Below are 20,694 nucleotides of genomic sequence, written 5' to 3' on the forward strand. Positions count from 1 at the left end.
TCGCAGGCTAACTCTGCTGACTGCCAAAAGTTCAATTCTGACCGGCTCAAAGTTGATTCAGCCTTCCATCCTTCTGAGGTGGGTAAAATGAGGACCCAGATGGCTGGGGGCAATATGCTCTTAAACCACTGAAGATGCTGTTGTAAATCACACTATAGAGCTGTATATAAGCCTAAGTGCTATTGCTATTAGAACACTTTACCAGTGGAAGGACTTGCCTCCAGAAGTTGTGAATGCTTCAACACTGGAGGTTTTTAAAAATATGTTGGATAACCATTTGTCCGTAATGGTATAGTGTCTCCTGCTTGAGAAGGGGGGGGGTTGGACTAGAAGACCTCCAAGGTCCCTTCCAACTCTGTTATTCTGTTACTAAATGAATGGTTGAAAGTAGAAGGCCCAGGGCTCAGTGGCTAAGATGCTGAGCTTGTTGATCAGGAAGGTTGGCGGTTGGGCGGTTCGAATCCCTAGCGCCCCATAACGGAGTGAGCTCCCGTTACTTGTCCCAGCTTCTGCCAACCTAGCAGTTTGAAAGCATAGAAAAATAGGGATCACCTTTCGTGGGAAGGTAACAGCGTTCTGTTCTCCAAAAAAGCTAACCGAGGCACAGAATCAAAATCACATGAAATATTAATACCGCTTTATAAAACCTTAGTAAAACCACACTTGGAATACTGCATCCAGTTTTGGTCATCACAATACAAAAAGGATTATGAGATTTTGGAAAACGTGCAGAGAAGAGCAACTAAGATATGAAGAAGGGCTGCAGGAACTGGGTATGGGTAGTGTAGAGAAAAGAAGGACTAGAGGTGACATGATAGCAGCATTTCAGTATTTGAGGGGCTGCCACAAAGAGGAGGGGATCAACTTATTTTCCAAAGCACCAGAAGGCAAAACGAGAAGCAATGGATGGAAACTAATCAAGCAGAGAAGCAACCTGGAATTAAGGAGAAGCATCCTAACAGTGAGGACAGTTAATCAGTGGAACAGCTTGCCTTCAGAAATTGTGGGTGTTTCATCACTGGAGGTTTTTGAGAAGAGATTGGACAGCCACTTGTCTGAAATTGTATAAGGTCCCTTGCTTGAGCAGGGGATTGGACTAGAATTGATTGTTTGAACAATTGATATATATGCCAATAGGAGAACATAGTAGTAAAAATGAGAAAAATGAGAAGATGAGAAGGATAATAGCAATGCAGCCCTACTACCGAGGTGGCGCGGTGGTTAAATGCAGCACTGCAGGCTACTTCAGCTGACTGCTAGATCAGCAGTTCAGCGGTTCAAATCTCACTGGCTCAGGGTTGACTCAGCCTTCCATCCTTCCGAGGTGGGTAAAATGAGGACCCGGATTGTTGTTGGGGGCGATATGCTGACTCTGTAAACCGCTTAGAGAGGGCTGAAAGCCCTATGAAGCGGTATGTAAGTCTACTGCTATTGCTATTGCTATTGCTACTACTAGTTTCATCAGGCCAACACTTGATAAGGAGGTTGGGGTTTGGTTGTCCAATTATTGTTGTCAAGGAAAAAAGATAAAAGTGCAAATGGACACAATAGGCCTTTGCAAGACAAAGCTCTCCTCCATTTCTATCATTTAGCTTTACTACCACTAAATGTGCAAAAAGAAAACTCGGTAAATAATAATATCTTATGGTATTTCCAGCAAGCAAAAAAAAAAAGAGGGGCGGGGAGTTACCGCACACAATTTTGAAAAATCTGCATTGGTCATCAACCTTGGATTAATTAAATGCAACACTTTGATCTCAGAAGCTCTCACTTTCCTCTATACAGAACATAATAGCAGAGTTGGAAGGGACCTTGGAGGTCTTCTAGTCCAACTCCTTGCTCAGGCAGGAAACCCTATACCATTTCAGACAAATGGTGATCCAATGTCTTCTTAAAAACTTCCAGTGTTGGAGCAATCAGTTCCACCGGTCAATTGTTCTAAGTTTTCCCTTAGTCTTAGTTTGCTTCCCTCCTTGTTTAGTTTCCACTCATCCATTGCTTCTTGTCTTTTCTGGTGGTTTGTAGAATAAATTGACTCCCTCTTCTTTGTGGCAGCCTCTCAGAGATTGGAACAACTGCTATCATGTCTCCCTTAGTCCTTCTTTTCATTAAATTAGACATATCCAATTCCATCACCCGTTCTTCCTATGTTTTAGCCTCCAATCCTCTAATCCTCTTTATTGCTCTTTGCATTCTTTCTAGAGTCTCAACATCTTTTCTTATATTGTGGAGACCAAAACTGGATGCAGTATTCCAAGTGTGGCCCTACCAAGGCATTACAAAGTGGTATTAACACTTCACATGGTCTTGATTATATCCCTCTGTTAATGCAGCCTAGAACTGTGTTGGCTTTTTTGGCAGCTGCAGCACACTGCTGGCTCTTATTTAAGTGATTGTCCATTAGGACTCCAAGATCCCTCTCACAGTTACTACTAGCAAGCCAGGTACACCTATACTATATCTGTTTTTCCTTGTGGTATTTTTCAATGCTAAGATAGGTAGGTAAGCCACACAAGGTAGGTAGGTAGGTGGAGTCATTGCAGCTCATCCTTTCACAGATAAGCACCAAATACCCTCATAAATAACATGTGAATTCTGGTGATTGTCTGCATTTCAACAGCAGTATTTGTGGTGCGTTTGTATGTCTTTTTGTGCCAAAATAGCCAAAGGACAGATAGAACATTGCAATGCAAACTCTACTATCTTTTCAACATGTGTGTACAGAATATATGAATGTAGCAAAGGGGTGGGTTTTGCATTGGTGCTCTGTCTTCTTTCTGATTTGATGCTTTCTCCTTTCCTACTGTATCGGTCCCATAGATCCCACCACAAATTGGATTACAAAAGTATCAAATGTGTCTACATTTTTATGGAGAATAGGATTGAACAGAAAGAATTATGATGACTAATTTGGAACCACTGATTTAGCAACAATTTGAGATGTAATCATTAGCTGGTGTCACAGAATAACAGAGATGGAAAGGACCTTAGAGATCTTCTAGCCCAGCTTTGCCCCAACCTTTCTAGGTTGGCAGTGCAGCATGGGAAGAGGGGGAGGAAGAAGGGATGGTTTTCTGTGAAGGGGTAGGAGTGTGCACAGCTTCATTTCTATGGCCGTGAATGGGGCTGTGCATGCCAGCCAGCCACTCATGTGGCCCAGTTGTGAATAGAAATAGAATGGAATGGAATGGAATAGAATTCTGTATTGGCCAAGTGTGATTGGAGAGGAGACACAAGGAATTTGTCTTTGGTGCATATGCTCTCAGTGTACGTAAAATAATAAAATACATTCATCAAGAATGAAAAAATACAACACTTAGTGATAGTCATGGGTTACAAATAAGCTATCAAATCGTACTAGGAAACAAATAAAAACAATATAAATTGAAAGATACAAGCAACGTGGCTACAGCCAAGGTGGCGCAGTGGTTAGGGTGCAGTACTGCAGGCCACTTCAGCTGACTGTTATCTGCAGTTCAGCGGTTCTAATCTCACCGGCTCAAGGTTGACTCAGCCTTCCATCCTTCCGAGGTGGGTGAAATGAGGACCCAGACTGTGGGGGCGATATGCTGACTCTGTAAACCGCTTAGAGAGGCTGAAAGCCCTATAAAGCAGTATATAAGTCTAACTGCTATTGCTATTGCTATAGTCATAAATGGGGAGAAATAGATACTAGGAAAGAAGAGAAGAATAACAGTAATGCATTCTTAGTAAATTATTGACAGTGTTGTGAAAATCAGTTGTTAAGCAGAGTGATAAAACTGTCAGGAAAAAACTGTTCTTGTGTCTAGTTGTTCTGATGTGCAGTGCCCTATAGCATCGTTATGAGGACAGAAGTTCAAACAATTTAAGTGCGGGATGTGTTTTTTTTATGTTTTTTTATGTTTTATTAAACATTTATAGACCGCCCTTTTCCCTAAGGGGACTCAGGGCGGCTTACAATAATAAGGGAGGGGAGTGCAGAACAAAACACAAAAAGAAAATGTGAGTAAAAATAATTAACGGTAAAAACACAACATTCATTCAGCATTCGGGAGGGGCGAGAGTAAAGTCTTATCCCCAGGCCTGATGGGATAGCCAGATCTTGAGGGCTGTGCGGAAGGCCTGGACGGTGGTGAGGGTGCGAATCTCCATGGGGAGATTGTTCCATAGCATCGGAGCTGCAACTGAGAAGGCTCTCCTCCACGTAGTCGCCAGTCGGCACTGACTGGCGGATGGAATTCGGAGGAGGCCTACTCTATGCGATCTGATGGGACGCAGGGAGGTAATTGGCAGAAGGCGGTCTCTCAAATAGCCAGATCCACTACCATGGAGTGCTTTATGAGTGGTAAGTAGGACCTTGAAGTGCACCCGGAGACCAACAGGTAGCCAGCGCAGCTCACGGAGGATCGGTGTTATGTGGGCGAACCGTGGTGCACCCACAATCACTCGCGCGGCTGCGTTCTGGACTAGCTGTAGTCGCCGGATGCTCTTCAAGGGCAGCCCCATGTAGAGCACATTGCATGTGACGGGACTGTAGATATTTTCACACCCAGTACTGGGTTGTGACCTACAGGTTGGGGAACCCCTGTTCTAGACCAACCCCCTGCTCAAGCAGGAGACTCCATAGTATACCATTTCAGACAAATGGTTGTCCAAGCTCTTCACACTTAATGTTGCCATGAAACTCCGTGTTTCTCATTGTTTTGAAGGACCAGTTCAGGCCATGTATGTCTTTCATAGCAATAGCAGTAGACTTATATACCGCTTCATAGGCCTTTCAGGCCTCTCTAAGCGGTTTACAGAGAGTCAGCATATTGCCCCCAACAATCTGGGTCCTCATTTTACCCACCTCGGAAGGATGGAAGGCTGAGTCAACCCTGAGCCGGTGAGATTTGAACCGCTGACCTGCTGATCTAGCAGTAGCCTGCAGTGCTGCTTTTAACCACTGCGCCACCTTGGCTCTTTTGTGCTTTTGTTTGCACTGCCTATCCCCAGGCAATCTTGAGATCAATTATCCTGAATCTAAATCAATTAGACTTCATATTGCGGTCATAGTCCATGCAGATAAAGAACTGTAAGCCTTTAATAAATCATGTTTGATTGTCACATGCCAAAAAATTGCTATTTGTAGTTTGGCTTGATAAATACTAGAAGACTAGAAGAGCAAACAAGGAGGAGGGGGTGTCGGTGGATAAGAACCATGCGCTTGGGCTCCAAACTAGATCCATTACTTAGCAATAGCAGAGACCTGATACACTGCAGTAATCCTCTGGCATAATTCAGATTATGAAACTTTCCTTTATGATATTAAATCGGGGGATTTCCCAGATGACCTTTCCTCTTTCCCTGCCTCCATGATCCAGATTTCCCCAATTTCTTTTGCCAAACCATGGGAATTCCTGTCCACCTGCAGACCAAGGACTTCTGGCCTCACCCACCCGACTCTTGAATTGCTTAATAGACTGTGTTATTTCCCAAAACTCAGCTGCTTTCTCAGGGTGGGGCTAGCCAACAACACGTTTGGAGGGAGGAAAACCAACATTTCATAAGCAGCTGCCCTGCATCACTGCTGTCAGTATCAAAGTAGCAGCAGAGAAACTGAAAGGCGGAGGGAGAAAGAGAGGCAGGAATGCAGAAGGTTCGTCCACTCCTTTACATCGCCATTGTCCTTGGGGCACTTGGCACAGGTAAGCTAAAAGATTCAAGAAACACCTGATGATTTTCCTCCAGGTGCCCAGAGCAAGAATGTGCTTGAAGGAAGCTATTGGCTCTTGAAGCCTGAAACTTCTCAGACTTTTGTCCTGCTGGCAATGATGCCACAAGGGTTTAGGACAAGGGTTGTCACATGAAAATAATGAAGTTTTAAAAGTTTTGTTTTTCCAGTTCCCCTGTTGGAATTCTTTGCTGGTCAATATTTGCTGCTTTCTCCTACTCTCCAGTCTTTGCTCCCTGTATTTTGCATAACTGCTTTTTTGACATCTTCTAAATAAAGGATCGATTGTCTATTTAACTTTAGCACGATTGCTATCCTAAAAAATAATAATCACAAAGTTAGAATAATGAAATGTCAGAGAGATGTTTCTATGAATTCAATAAAATTTGGGTGGATTCAAAATTTATCTCAATAGCAAGAGACCACTATATGGTTACATTTTATGTAACATTTTATGCATGGTAAATTTGTGTGTGTAAACTGTGACTTTGTACTTTCTGTGTTTTGTTACTTTCTATGTTTTTTTTCTCCGTGCATCTTGCATTCATCATGTTAATCATAGTTCAATAAAAATTATTTCTAGCTGCTTTTTGACATGCAAAAATATTTGGGTGGATGACTTATAATGGTTTTTCAATAAGGGGCCATTTTTAAGGAACAACATTCAGTGATGATAATGTGGTAGCCTACAGGCAACCTTATTTGACAACTTCTGTGCTTTATAGGCAATGCTTATGAAAAACAATCAAGAGATTGTCTCATAGAATCTTTGGCACTTGGCATCTAAGAGACGAGAAAGCTTTCAAAATGAATTTTGGGTTTTGAAATCAAAACCATTTCCTTTCCCTTCTGAACTGCACATTTGAAAAGCCACAAATGGGCAAAGATCTGTTTCAAAATCTGTTCAAATGCCTTGGATGTGTTTCAAAATCATTTAGGTGTCAAAATTGTGGACACAGTGTATCTTTCTGTTTATGAATCCTTTACACAGGCTTTTATATTTGAGGCATAAACAATAGGTTTCATATTTATTCTTACAAGGAAGTTTTCAGCATACTGTAAGGCATTTGTCATTCATTAAGCATGGTGTGATCTCCCCCCCCCCCACCCCCGTTTCCCAGTGTATGAAAAGCTATACAGTAGGGGCAAAAGCTTAGATTTCAATTATTTAATTAATCTTAGTTGTTTGATTAATTTATACAGCTGCCTATCTCAAACAGATGATTCTGGGCGGCTAGCAACCTTTAGAAACAAAATAACAACCATTTATAGTCCTTCTTAAAAATAATTGCACTGGAAAAGCATAATGTCAGAAAAAGATGTTTATAGGCCTAGCTCTTTCCCTGACTTATGGGAAGATTTATTTGCTTATAAACTTCTCTTTCTGACGTTATGTTTTATCCAGTGCAATTATTTTTAAGAAATACTATAACGGTTGTTATTTTGTTTTTAAAGATTGCTAGCCACCCAGAATCATGTGTTTGAAATGGGCAGCTATATAAATTAGATGAGCAAATAAGATTAATGAAATAAATGAAATGATAGCCTTTGCCTTTATATAGCTTTTCATACACTGGAAAAAGGGGAAAACGCAAGAACCATGCTTTATAAGTGGAAATGACTTATAGTGTGCTGAAAACCTCCTTGTAACAATAAATATGAAACTTATTGAGTATGCATCAAATATATATACCTGTGTAAATGACACATGAACAAAAAGACATACTGCATCCACAATTTTAGCACCTAAATGTTTGTGCATTTGCTACTGCATTTTAATAGAGATGCGGTGGCTCAGTGGCTAATATGCTGAGCTTATCAATCAGAAAAGTCGGCAGTTCAGCTGTTCGAATCCCTAGCACCACGTAACAGGGTGAGCTCCCGTTACTTGTCCCAGCTTCTGCCAATCGAAAGCAGGTAAAAAATGCAAGTAGAAAAATAGGGACCACCTTTCATGGGAAGGTAACAGCGTTCCGCACCACCTTCAGTGTTTAGACATGCCGACCCCATGACCCCGGGGATGTCTTTGGACATCGCTAGCTCTTTGGCTTTGAAATGGAGTTGAACACTGCCCCCTCGAGTCGGGAATGACTAGCACACGTGTGCGAGGGGGAAGCTTTACCTTACTGCATTTTAACAGCAGCTGATACATGGCTAAGCGTATCTCAGTAAGAATTAAACTGAGATTTAGCACAAGTAAAGATAAAACCCACAGTAATTGTATTCTCTTTCTTGAAGTACTTAGGTTGGATTTTTTTTTTTTGCAAGACTGTAATCAGTTTTTAGGCCATTTATGGTGATTTTTGTTTGTTTGGGCTCTTTCTTTCAGAAATAAGACAGCTTAAAGTTTAGAAAGTTTATGATTATTGGTTTGAGGTATATATGGGACTTTCAGAAACAGTCCTTCCTGAACAAACTGGATTAGCCATTAGACTAAGTACACTGAATTGCAGGGTTATATTGACAGACCTGCACCCTTCATCTGGACATTTCCTAGTAAAAATAATTTGTCAATATTACCCCATCCCTTTCTACAAATGTTTGTGCACCCTTGCATACTTACAAAAGATAAATCAATTGTCTCTCAAGGGCGTGTAATCTCTAGTTTACCAAATATTGTCGGGTTTCATTTCCCAGCAGGGAAAGTCAACTATACCCAAAAGGCCAGATGACAGCATTTCTCAGTCCTGGCAGTCTCAAGACGTGTGGACTTCAATTCCCAGAATTCCCTAGTCAGCATGGGGCATTGTGGGAGTTGAAGTCTACCCATGTTGAAGCTGCCAAGGTTAAAAAAAAATGCTGCTCTACAACGATATCATTGCTCATGAAGGACCCCTCCCCATAATGCATTTTAGTAACAGCCTGCACTCTCTATTACACACATTGTGACAGGCAGGGGCACCACAGCAGCCATCTTGACTTTTTTGACCCTGTGCCCCATGTTTTGTTTCCAAGGTCAAGTGCAAAGATCTGGCCCTTTCCTTGCACTCTTGCAATCTCCAGCAGACATTTGTGATTTTTAGACAGCCAGTGAGAAGGGAGGAAATCTTTCCTCATGGAGAACAGGCAGTCCTCGACTAACAGCAGTTCATTTAGTAACGGTTCAAACGACACTGAAAGAAGTGGCTTGTGACCGTTTTTCACACTTATGACGGTTGCTGTATTGCCATAGTCACATGATCAAAGTTCAGACACCTGGCCACTGCCTCATATTTATGACCGTCGCAGTGTCCCAGGGTCTGCAATCAACTTTTGTGACTTTCTGACATGCGAAGTCAATGCGGGAGCCAGATTCACTTAACAGCCATATTAGTAATTTAACAACTGCAGTGAGTAACAACTATGGCAAGGAAGGTCATAAGATGGGGCAAAACTCACTTAACACTTAGCAACAGAAATTTTGGGCTGAATTGTGGTTGTAAGTCAAGGACTAAAGGAAAAGGGTGGCAAAGATGGGGTCCCTGATGCATTTTTCAGACTGTAAGTTTATAAAACAAGACTAATTTCAGATTTGGGAAGTGGTTTGGGGGTGTGTGTGTCAAACTGAACCCACCCTTCCCCAATACAGCTCCATGCGAAGGAAGAGGGAGACAATTCCCAGCTTCCCAAAACGGTGGGACTCTGGATAGCCTTAGCACTGCCTCTGCCTGAGATAAAATGGCCCTCCATTCATATCCCCCCCTTTTTTAAATGGGGAACTCGTATTAAGGCAAGATTGTTTCAGAGCTTGACCTAAAGGGCAAAGGAAAGGGCAAAGGGGTTTATTTAATCAAGATATCAATTTTAACCTTTGGTTTTAATTTATTTGGCTTTTAATGTAGATGTATTTTTTAGGCCTGAAAGCTTCCTAGAGTTACTTATGACAAGATGGGCGGCCAATAAATGTTATAAATGTTATAAATGTTATAAATGTTATAAATGTTATAAATGTTATAAATGTTATAAATGTTATAAATGTTATAAATGTTATAAATGTTATAAATGTTATAAATGTTATAAATGTTATAAATGTTATAAATGTTATAAATGTTATAAATGTTATAAATGTTATAAATGTTGTTATAAATAAACAAACAAACACACACACACACACACACACTACCTGTAAGCCACCCAGAGTTACTTATGGTAAGGTGGGTGGTCAATAAATGTTATAATAAATAAAGAGGGAGGGAGGGAGGGAGGGAGGGAGAGAGAGAGAGAGAGAGAGAGAGAGAGAGAGAGAGAGGAGAGAGAGAGAGAGAGTGAGTGAGTATAGCAGTGGTGGGGTTCAATATTTGTTAGAACCTCTTCTGCAGGTGTGGCCTGCTTTGTGGGAGTGGCTTGCCAGACATGTGACTGGGTGGGCGTGGCCAACTTGTAAAATGTGGTGCAACTCACTTAACAACGCTCTTGCTTAGCAACCAAAATGTTGGCTCAGGAACTCTGGCATTGAAGTTTGCAAGTCTTAAAGCTGTCAAGTTACAAGACCCTTGCACCCCTAACCCTTTAGAAAAAACCCCCAGGGGTGTTCAAACTTGACAGCTTTAAGACTTGTGGACTTCAACTCCCAGAATTCCTCCTCTGGCTCTTCATCTTGATGATGTGTGTGGACGGGTGGGGGAGGGAGCTGGAACCGGTTCTAAACGGCGCTGTAGATTTGTGGAACCTCTAGCGGTTAGAACTGGCAGGAACCCACTCCTGCTGTGTGTAGGTAGGCCTTAGTACTGCCATTGTCTGAGGTAAATTGGCCCTCCTTTCATATCCCCCTTTTTAATGGGGAACTTGTCTTAAGGCAAGATTGTTTCAGAGCTTGACCTAAAAAAAAAAGGACAAAGGGGTTTATTTAATCAAGATGTCAATAATTTTTAATTTTGGTTTTAATTTATTTGGGTTTTAATGTAGATGTATTTTTAAGGCCTGGAAGCTTCCCAGAGTTACTTATGGCAAGATGGGCGGTAAATAAATAGATGATAGATAGATAGATAGATAGATAGATAGATAGATAGATAGATAGATAGATAGATAGATAGATAGATAGATAATAGAAAACTCACTTAACAACACTGCCACTTAGTTTTGGTCTCAGTTGTAGTCAGGGACTGCCAGTACATAACACCACAGCCCCCGGATCCTGAGTAATTCTTTACTCAACCCTGAAATAAGCTTTGCCTTTCAAAATGAGCTCTGAGCCTTTTTTACCTCAGGTAAACATACTCAGCTCCCAGGGGTTTCCAAACAATGAAAATAATGTGAGAATCCTCTCCTATGGTGGGTCGTTGCAATGGGGGAGGGCAAGACAAGAGTCCGTGGCCTAGATCCTATGTCCCCCAGAGGGGGTCAAAAAAGTCAAGATGGCAGCCACAGACAAACTATCAAACTCTACCCTTTTTACAATGCAAGCAAAAACACCTAAAAAACGGTGGAGCGGAATTGAGGCTGCCACCCTGACTTGCTGCCTACACATTTAAGGGAATCTAAAGGAAAGTATCTCCTCTATAAAAGCAATCCTCACTTAACGACCATCTGAAGTTACAAAGGATCTCCCCAGAACTATTTAGGACCCAGTTCTGGAGTTCTGACAGTTGCAGCCCTAAACAATCACACAACAACTTGGCAACTGGCTCTCATATGGTCATTGTCAGCTTCCTGTGGTGATGTGACTGCAGTTTTTGACATTTTTTTTTTGCCTGTTTACGGCATTTACTTCCCATTTCCAGCAAAAAACAGCCATTGAAAATAGGTTTGCTTTGTGACTGTGGCATGCACTTAACAACATCACCAGAAAGGTTGTAAAATCTGGCATGGTTAAGTGGTGACCCACCACATCTTACAACTGTAATTCCGGGCTCACTTTCAGTCGTAAGTTGAGTGCTACCTGTACACATTGATTTGAAAACATTTACATGGTGGCTGCATCCACACAACACACTGAGGTTATGGGGAATATTTTCCCCCCTTTAACCAAATTACTGGATCAAAGGAAGCTCTGCCCTTTGCACATAATAAGTAGGCTTCAAATATGTTGTTGCATCGCCATCTTGACTTTATTGGCCTCCTCGGGTGTCCCAATGTATGGCTTATCATTGCATTTAGCTAGAATTTAACGTTAGCTTGTTGTTGACTTCATATTCTGATTCCTGGGAACGGAAAACAGTTTCTGTCCCTCTGACTCAAATACTAAAGATTCAAGGGCACAGTTGTTTGATAAGCTAGGTTTATTACAGATACTTGGAAATCTGTCGTTAAAGTGGAAAGCCAGCAATTACCAACTAGGTGCCTGAAGCCATTTATATAGCATTCCTGAGGTTTCCAAAAGGAAGGAAGCTTTTTTTAAAATCTTGTCTGCCTGCCTGCCTGCCTGCCTGCCTGCCTGCCTGCCTGCCTGCCTGCCTGCCTGCCTGCCTGCCTGCCTGCCTGCCTGCCTGCCTGCCTGCCTGCCTGCCTGCCTGCCTGCCTGCCTATCTATCTATCTATCTATCTATCTATCTATCTATCTATCTATCTATCTATCTATCTATCTATCATCTATATCTCTAAAGTCCATTCGCCTTTTGAAAAAGCACCTTTGAGTTTGAGACTATTAGAACGTTAACAGCTTAACAGCTTCAGTGATTCGTTTAACAAGAAAGAAATGGGACAAAACTCACCTATACAACTTACTTAACAACTGTCTCGCTTAACAAACAAAAATTTGGGGCTCAGTTGTGGTAAAAAGTGAAGGATTACCTGTATAGACTCTGGCCTGAAGCCAGAATGGGAGACTTTGGGGCCAGTCCTTTCTCCCAGTGCTAAGGCAAATACGGTAAACTATTACGGTAAACTAAGGTAAAGGTAACTAAGGTAACTATTACGGTAAACTAAGGTAAACTTCTGAAAAATATTGCCAAGAAAACTGCATGGGCTTTTTCATGTAGTTGCTTGGAGTCAAGATTGACTTGCAGTCAGCAAGACCAAAATTAAAAATCATGTAGCCTATAGGTTGGCTACTCAGGATTTAGAATAGTGTTTGTCAACCTGTCAGCTTTCACTTCAGTTGATACATCTTAAATTAAATACTGCATTCAGTTTTGGTCACCACATTACAAAAAAGATGTTGAGACATTGAGTAACTAAGGTGATTAAGGGCCTGGAGACAAAAAAAAAAAAACATTTGAAAAACAGCTGCAAGAACTGGGCATGGCCAGTCTAGAGAAAAGAAGGATTAGTGGGGACATGATAGCAGCATTCCAGTATATGAGAGGCTGCCTCAAAGAGGGGGGAGTCAAATTATTTTCCAAAGCACCAAAGGGCAGGACAAGAAACAATGAATGGAAACTAATCAATGAGAGAAGCAACCTGAACTAAGATGAAACTTCCTAACAGTGAGGACAATTAACTAGTCAAACAGCTTGCCTTCAGATGTTGTAGGTGCTCCATCACTGGAGGTTTTGAAGAAGAGACTGGACAGTCACTTCTCTGAAATAGTATAAGGTCTCCAAACTACTACTGGAAAAATAGTTTCTCTTTCTTCCTGGGACTCAATCTCAACTTGTTTCAATTCACCCAGTGTTACTCTGCAAGACTTTTATGAAACATCCCACAGAATCTTTTCATCACTACTTTGAGATGACTAGTTAGATGATATTAGCATACAGGGAGTCCCCAGTTTAACAACCATAATTGGCATGAGAATTTCCATTGTTGCTAAGTAAGCCAATTGTTAAGTGAGTTGTGCCTAATTGGCCACATTTCTTTGCATGGTTGTTAAGTGACTCACTGGTTGTTAAGTCAACTATACGGTTGTTAAGTGAATCTTGCTTCTCCCATTGACTTGCTTGTCAGAACCCAGATGAAAAAGTAACAAATGGTGATCATGTGACCCCAGGATATACAACCATTACGTGCCCATTGCCAAGTTCCTGAATTTTGCTGGAAGCTAATGAAAGAGAGAAGCAAACTAAAACTAAGGAGAAATTCCCTAAGGTCCCTTCCAACTCTGTTATTCTGTGCTGTTCTGTTCTTATGGATACTCCCCTCCTCCATCTGTTGTTAGCTCCTCCTTCTCCCCAGTTTGGAATTCTAATCCTATGCAGAATTCCCATTCAATCCTGTCTGCCTTTAGAACCTATATTTGACCCAAGCTAACCAAGGACAGAACCAATGTAGAAATAAACAGAAATTTCCTGACTATCAGAACAATTAGTGGAATGACTTGCCAATAGGATGGGATGGGATGGGATAGAATAGAATAGAATAGAATAGAATAGAATAGAATAGAATCTGGAAGGGACCTTTGAATGTTTTCTAGTCTAGCCCCATGTTTAAGCAGGAGTTTAAACATGGTATATACCATGTTTATACCATTTCAGATAAGTGACTGTGTAGTCTCTTCTTAAAAACCTCCAGCAATGGAGCGAGCGATCACGATTTCTGCAGGCAAGCTGTTCCACTGGTAAATTGTCTTCACTATTAGGATGTTTCTCCTTAATTCCAGGTTGCTTCTCTCTTTATTTGGTTTCTAACCATTGTTTCTTGTCCTGCCCTCTGGTGTTTTGGAAAATAATTTGACCCCCTTCTTCTTTGTGGCAGCCCCTCAAATACTGGAATACAGCTACCATGTCACCCTTAATTCTTCTTTTCTTTAGACTTGCCAAGCCCAAATCCTGAAGTTGTTCTTCCTATGTTTCAGTCTCCAGGCTTTTGATCATCTTTGTTGCTCTTCTCTGAACTTTTTCCAAAGTCTCTCAACATCTTTTTTGTAGAATGGTGGCTATTTGTAGATGTGCCAACACTGAAAGTTTTAAAGAAGAGGTTGGACAACCATTTGCCTGGTCCCTTCTAGCTCTATTCTGATTGATTGAAAGTTGGCAAGGTTGAGAAACACTGACTTAAAAAACAGGTTGTCACTGGAATCCTTTTAATGTTCTCTTGTGTTTCTTCCCGTTAGATGTGGTGGATGCTAATTGTGATGTGACGAAGGCAAACGAAATTAAAGGAGGCAAAACAGTAGCACTTCAGAACAACACAGTGCTTAAGTATATATGCCCAGATGGCCAATACCCATACCCTACTGAGTACCGGACATGCGAATGGAATAAATCCTGGAGCACTATGAGAAATATAAATAAGAGGGTCGTCTACCAGGCCATCTGCCAAGGTATAATTAATTTCTAAATTTAGAAAAGAAAGTCTGCCTTTCAGCTGGCCATGAAAGCAATGACACTCTGAGGGGATGTCCTGTTCTGGAGCTCATGGTTTTAGGGCTCCTTTTGATTTCATGGGGAGACCCATACAGAGGTGGATTCCTACCAGTTTGTACCGGTTTGGCTGAACTGGTAGTGGTTTTCCAGCCTGGGTCGCCAGAACTGGCAGCGACCTAGGCCTGCCATACCTCCAAACCAGTTCCCTGGCATGCCTCCGAACCAGTCGGCACAGCATTCCCCTGCCCTTTTAATGTTCTGCACATGTGCAGATCTATTTTTTGTAGACTATTAACTGTGCAAAATTGTACACCCCTGGAATTGGCAGTAATGCTGGCAGCAACCTATCCCTGGAACCATAGCTTTGCTAGCATCCAAATGTGTGAAGCTAGCAATGCTATATCTGAAACCTTCCTGCATATCTTCAGCTACCAGAGATGCTGAGCGTTTACTCCAAAGATCAGACCTAATGATTTTACTATCAAAAAATTGTAATTTCTTATCTGAAAAGTCTTTCTTCCTCATTGAACGGTGTTCGACCTCAGGGAAAATACTATATGTGATAGTAATCCGCTGATAACAGATAAGAGCCTGTGGCCTAATGGCTAAGAAATCTGCCTAGTATGTAATATAGCCCAGGTTCAAATCCCAGTAAGGATATGGCTAGCTGATGAGAGCTAAATAGCTTGAAATAGATCTATACTAGTCTCCCTTTATTTATTTATCAGCACAAATAAAAAAAACCATATATATATATTGGAGAGTCCTGACTGCCAACCCTATTCTACATCCACAATGAGGTCAGAACATGCATGGTCCTTTAAAAAGCATCATCAGCGACTCTCTTGAACCATGGGAATAGGATAAGTGAATCTAAGTGGCTGCTTGGTTGTGTGTTGAGGTGCTACTGGTGACCTTACAGCCAGAAAGATGCTCTTCATTTGTTATCTATTAGGCTATTTCTGAAAACAGCTTAGAGCGAACACCTCTTTGAGAAAGGGGATTGTGCCACAACATTGAAATAAGTATAGGTATGTATCTATGGAGATTCTCAGTCCTTCCAGGTCATGGTTGTCCCAAAGATGCTTTTTCAAGAGGCAACTGGACTTTCTGGTTTTTCTTTGAAGACGTTTCACTTCTCATCCAAGAAGCTTCTTCAGCTCTGACTGGATGGTGGGAGTATAAATCCTTCCATTACCCACCATCCAGTCAGAGTTGAAGAAGCTTCTTGAATGAGAAGCAAAATGTCTTCCCAAAAAACCAGAAAGTCCAGTTGCCTCTTGAAAAAGCACCTTTGTACTGGTATATTTTTCCCAAAGGTGCTTTTCCAAACCAGACTTGTTTCCCTTCAAAACATTTCACTTCTCATCCATGAAGCTTCTTCATTTCTTGGATGAGAAGTGAAAAATTTTCAAGGGGAAAAAAATCCAAAAAACAACACGTTAAAATGCCTTTTGGAAAAGCACCTTTGGGACAACCATGACCTGGATGATTGAGAATCTCCATAGATTAGTGGTGTGTTTACTTCTCAAGAGGTAATCCTTTGGTCCAGCCATTCTGGACAACTTTTGACCCATCTCAAGTTATCCCTTTTGGGGGAAGGTGACAGAGGTGGTGGTAGGCATCTACAGAAGATCTTGACTGAAGCAAGTTGTCTACATTCCTCTCAATCTGGGTTCAGGCAACTACACTGGTTGTTCTTATGAATGACCCAGCAAGGTGGGCTGGATGGAGAAAGTACAGTCCTCCTTCTCCTGCTGGTTCTCTCAGCAACATAGAAAGTCTGAAATTCTGTTACAAGGTCTTGAGTCCCAGTCAGATAACCCCTCTGCACAATTTCATACACTGAATACTGAAATAGCTCAAGAAGGAGAGGGGAGGATTAATTTGTTGAGGTAGAGAATATAACCATGAAGTACTCAATCCTACTTACTGATTATTTATTTTTCTTCTCAGCTATTCGTTGCCCCAGAGTTACAGAATTTGAAAATGGTTACTATGAGCCACCCCAGCCATATTACAATATAAACCAGAACATCACATTTACTTGCTACGCGGGATACAGCATGAAGGGGCCTGAAGTCCGCACCTGCCTTCCCAATGGGAAATGGAGTGGAAAAATAACCATTTGTGATGATGGAAGTGAGTGTGAAAATTAATTACATGCATGTCCTATCACGGTTCTCACTTCAGATTTCCTTTTCTTTTGTGTCTTCGAAAACACTTCAGTTTTTAATCTTCTATCATCAATATTCCACTATCAATAGACACAGCTGCCATTAGCCAATATGGACTATCAACCACCAATGCTGATGCCCCATTTCCATACACCGGCACACTCAGACATCATGCAGGGTGTCAATTTCCTTGAAACTTGCAAGCTCTTGTGTGATGCTCCTATAGAAAAACCTGGTTGTATTCAATGTGGAAATGAGGCATCAACACTTCATTTACAGGTCCCAAAGTGTTTTTTCAAGAAGCAACTGGACATTCTGGTTTTTCTTTGAAGACGTTTTGCTTCTCATCCAAGAAGCTTCTTCAGCTCTGAAGGAACTTCTTGGAGGAGAAGCAAAACATCTTCAAATGAAAACAAGAAAGTCCATCTGCCTCTTGAAAAAGCACCTTTGGAAGAACAATAACCTGGATGACTGGTAATCTCCACAGACACTAAAGCAGGTCCAAAAATGAGCATCTCTCAGGCCATATTACTTTTAACTTTATCACACCATAAATAGTCATGCTGTCCAAACTTCAGGTCTAAAAATCATTTGTTTCGGTAGCAACATTTTTTTTTCCATCCAGCCCAAACAACAAGCAGTGAAATATAATTTCAGACCTGGTAAAGCCAAACATCTCTTTCCTTTGCATCTTGTAACACTTTATATGTAACTTGTGGTTTTTTTCGCCATATAAATTTAGATAATCTTTATGCCATTGTTTAAATGGCCCATCAATTATCAAACTGGTTATTGTTTGAATCAAAAACATCATTTTTGGCAAAACATTAGTTTTTTAGTCAGAGTAATGCCCAAATATTTTATTTTCTTCTCAATCTTAAAACCAGTGTTCTGGTTCTATTTGCTCTTCTAAATTCATATTTTTTTTTGACATCTTTGTCTTCTGATCATTAATCTTATAACCTGCTAATACACCAAGTCCTTTTATTTTCCCATTAAAGTTTCTATTCCCTTGAATGGATCTTCCCAAATTAAGACCAAATCATTGCAAATGCCTCAATGTATATGCTTTTTTAAAACTTAACCTCCCTAATTCTCTCACCTTGTCTTCTGTCATTCTTCATTATCTCAAGAACTAACACGAACAAGGGTAGACAGGGCCAACATCTTTGTGTCTCCTCTCTTTTTGAATCTCACCTTTTGTTGCTTTAATTCTTAGCTTTTTGAGGATTGAAAGTTATTTCATATATGTATAGTATATTTGTTGCTATATATATTTCAAAATGACTATTTATTCATGGGGTCCTCTCTTCTCCTACTTAGCTGGCCATTGCCTTAACCCGGGGATCCCACTTGGTGGCCGAAAAGAAGGAAACCAATATCGAATAGAATATAGTGTCCGCTACACTTGTGAGAATGGTCTCACTCTTTTTGGATCCAGTGAACGGACTTGCCAAGAATCAGGAAGCTGGAGTGGATCAGAACCAGAGTGTCGATGTGAGCAGAGGGGAAAGAATGCCTGATAGGATGAATATGGGGCTTAAATACTGAAAATGTGAATCTTGGGGTTGTGAGAGGAATTCTTGATTATAAAAATTATTGTATAGTGTTGGAAGAAATGTCCTTCTGGGTTCAGTTCCAAGTGGAGAGAAAGACACTGGAAACATGGTGACTGTTTGGAAAGATGGTTTTAATGGTGGACAAGATCACATGGCTTGAGATGCTGGGGGAAAAGGGAACAGATGCTGAGAGTGCCCTGTTTTTATGCCCTTTCTGGGCCCCACCTTAGAGTTTCCTGTTCCTGTGTAAGAAATCTATTCTTATTGGTGGTCAGACTCCCAGGGGGAGGGGGTCTTAGCTAACTTTATAGGCTGTTTGTCTCCCAGGCTTGGTTGAGCCTTGCTGGCTGATATGATCTTGCCAGGTGCCATGTGGTGAGATGGATAGGGGGCTAATCCTATCATGTCCTGATGGCCATGTCTTAATCCCATCACTCTGGATCTGAAAGGTGTAGATCTTTGTTATGTAGAATAGATTGGCTCAGCCTTAATGGCCCATTGACAAAGGGGGTGGGGTGGGGGCTGAGTTTCTGACTCCTGTTTAGGGGAAATATTCTTTTTAAAAACTTAACCTCCCTAATTCTCTCACCTTGTCTTCTGTCATTATTCATTATCTCAAGAACTAACACGAACAAGGGTAGACAGGGCCAACATCTTTGTGTCTCCTCTCTTTTTGAATCTCACCTTTTGTTGCTTTAATTCTTAGCTTTTTGAGGATTGAAAGTTATTTCATATATGTATAGTATATTTAATATTTCCTAACATATTTCATTTTTCTAGGAGAGGGGTGGGTGCTGACTTCCTACAATAGGAATACCATACCTTCATCATGGTTTGGTTGTTGCATTCAGGGATTATGTCAGAGGCAAGCGTCAAATATAAGGTCCAAACCATGGTCAGGTGACCTGACTTATTTTCTCATTCTCCATGCAAATTTTTTTCCTAGCCATATTAAGACATTTATATTACACAGCTGAGACCAGTTTGGTGTAGTGGTTAAGGCATCAGGCTAGAAACTAGGAGGAATGAGTTCCTTAGGCACGAAGCCAGGGTAACCTTGGGGCAGTCAGTTTCTCTGAGTCCTAGGAAGAATGCAAATCACTTCTGAAAAACTTTGTTGAGAAAACTGCAGGGACTTTTTCCAGATGAGCAGAATTTTTTTTTTTTACTACTTCTTGTAGTAGTTTAGAAATGTTTTGGGAAATCAGCCCTGGGTTTCTGTTAAGAGTTAGTTGATGAAATTCACCTTAAGAAACACTCTAACTTCAACACAACGATTGGGTCGAATTTCAGAGCTTTGCTTTATTGTCAGTCAAGAATTCATAATAAATATCTTTATTTATTTATTTATTATTTGTTTATTTATTTATTAATTAAGCAGATTTATATGGCTGCCCAACTCACACGGAGTGACTCCAAGCAGGTTACAACATGCCATCCTTTCAACCAGGAAGCACCATTTAAGGCGCTTCCTGGTTGAAAGGATTAGGTGGTGACATCTCCCTTGCCCTGGGGGGAGCTTGTTTCATGTCCCCATCAAGGAGCTGGAGCAAATGACAGGAGCTCACCTCTGCCATGCAGCAGCACCCGGATCTCGAACGTGGGTTTCCTAACCTCCAACCCAACGTCCTAACAACGTGAGCTATCATGCTCCTAGCATTAACGCACAACCCTACCCTGCCCTGTCAGTGCAAGAAATGCAACCACACCAATCCCTTGATAGGCTCCATATCAGCCTTAAGTCCCCAGGTTGATGGACAGAACCAGATCTTCAGGGCCTTTCAGAAGAGTAACAAGGTGGGGATGAATTGTGTTTCCAAGGAAATGATATTCCAAGGGAGGATAAGAAAAAAAGAAAAAGAAATATTGAGACTTCCAGCTCTCTCTGTTGCAGCTCAGTGGCTAAGCTTGTCGATCAGAAAGGTCAATAGTTCGGCAGTTCAAACCCCTAGCGCTGCGTAATGGAGTGAGCTCCCGTTACTTGTCCCAGCTTCTGCCAACCTAGCAGTTCAAAAGCATGTTAAAGTGCAAGTAGAAAAATAGGAACTACCTTTGGTGGGAAGGTAATAGCGTTCCATGCGCCTTCAGTGTTTAGTCATGCC

At 41.2% G+C, this 20,694-nt stretch overlaps 1 protein-coding gene across 1 annotated transcript in view; it reads left to right on the forward strand.

The window, feature by feature from the left end:
* The first annotated feature begins 5,331 nt into the window (after positions 1-5,331).
* Positions 5,332-20,694, forward strand: part of LOC106539402 (complement factor B) — a 44,690-nt gene continuing 29,327 nt past the window's right edge. Inside the window, exons 1-4 of the mRNA XM_014054193.2 lie at positions 5,332-5,669; positions 14,604-14,813; positions 16,813-16,998; positions 18,357-18,530. Of these exons, the coding sequence (XP_013909668.2) occupies positions 5,612-5,669; positions 14,604-14,813; positions 16,813-16,998; positions 18,357-18,530 (628 nt within the window). The 5' untranslated portion in view covers positions 5,332-5,611. The remainder of the gene's footprint in view (positions 5,670-14,603; positions 14,814-16,812; positions 16,999-18,356; positions 18,531-20,694) is intronic.

This window comes from Thamnophis sirtalis, unplaced genomic scaffold (genome assembly GCF_051295495.1).
Source record: "Thamnophis sirtalis isolate CommonGarterSnake01/CBP01778 unplaced genomic scaffold, rThaSir2_p1.2 scaffold_3, whole genome shotgun sequence".
Classification (NCBI taxonomy): domain Eukaryota; kingdom Metazoa; phylum Chordata; class Lepidosauria; order Squamata; family Natricidae; genus Thamnophis; species Thamnophis sirtalis.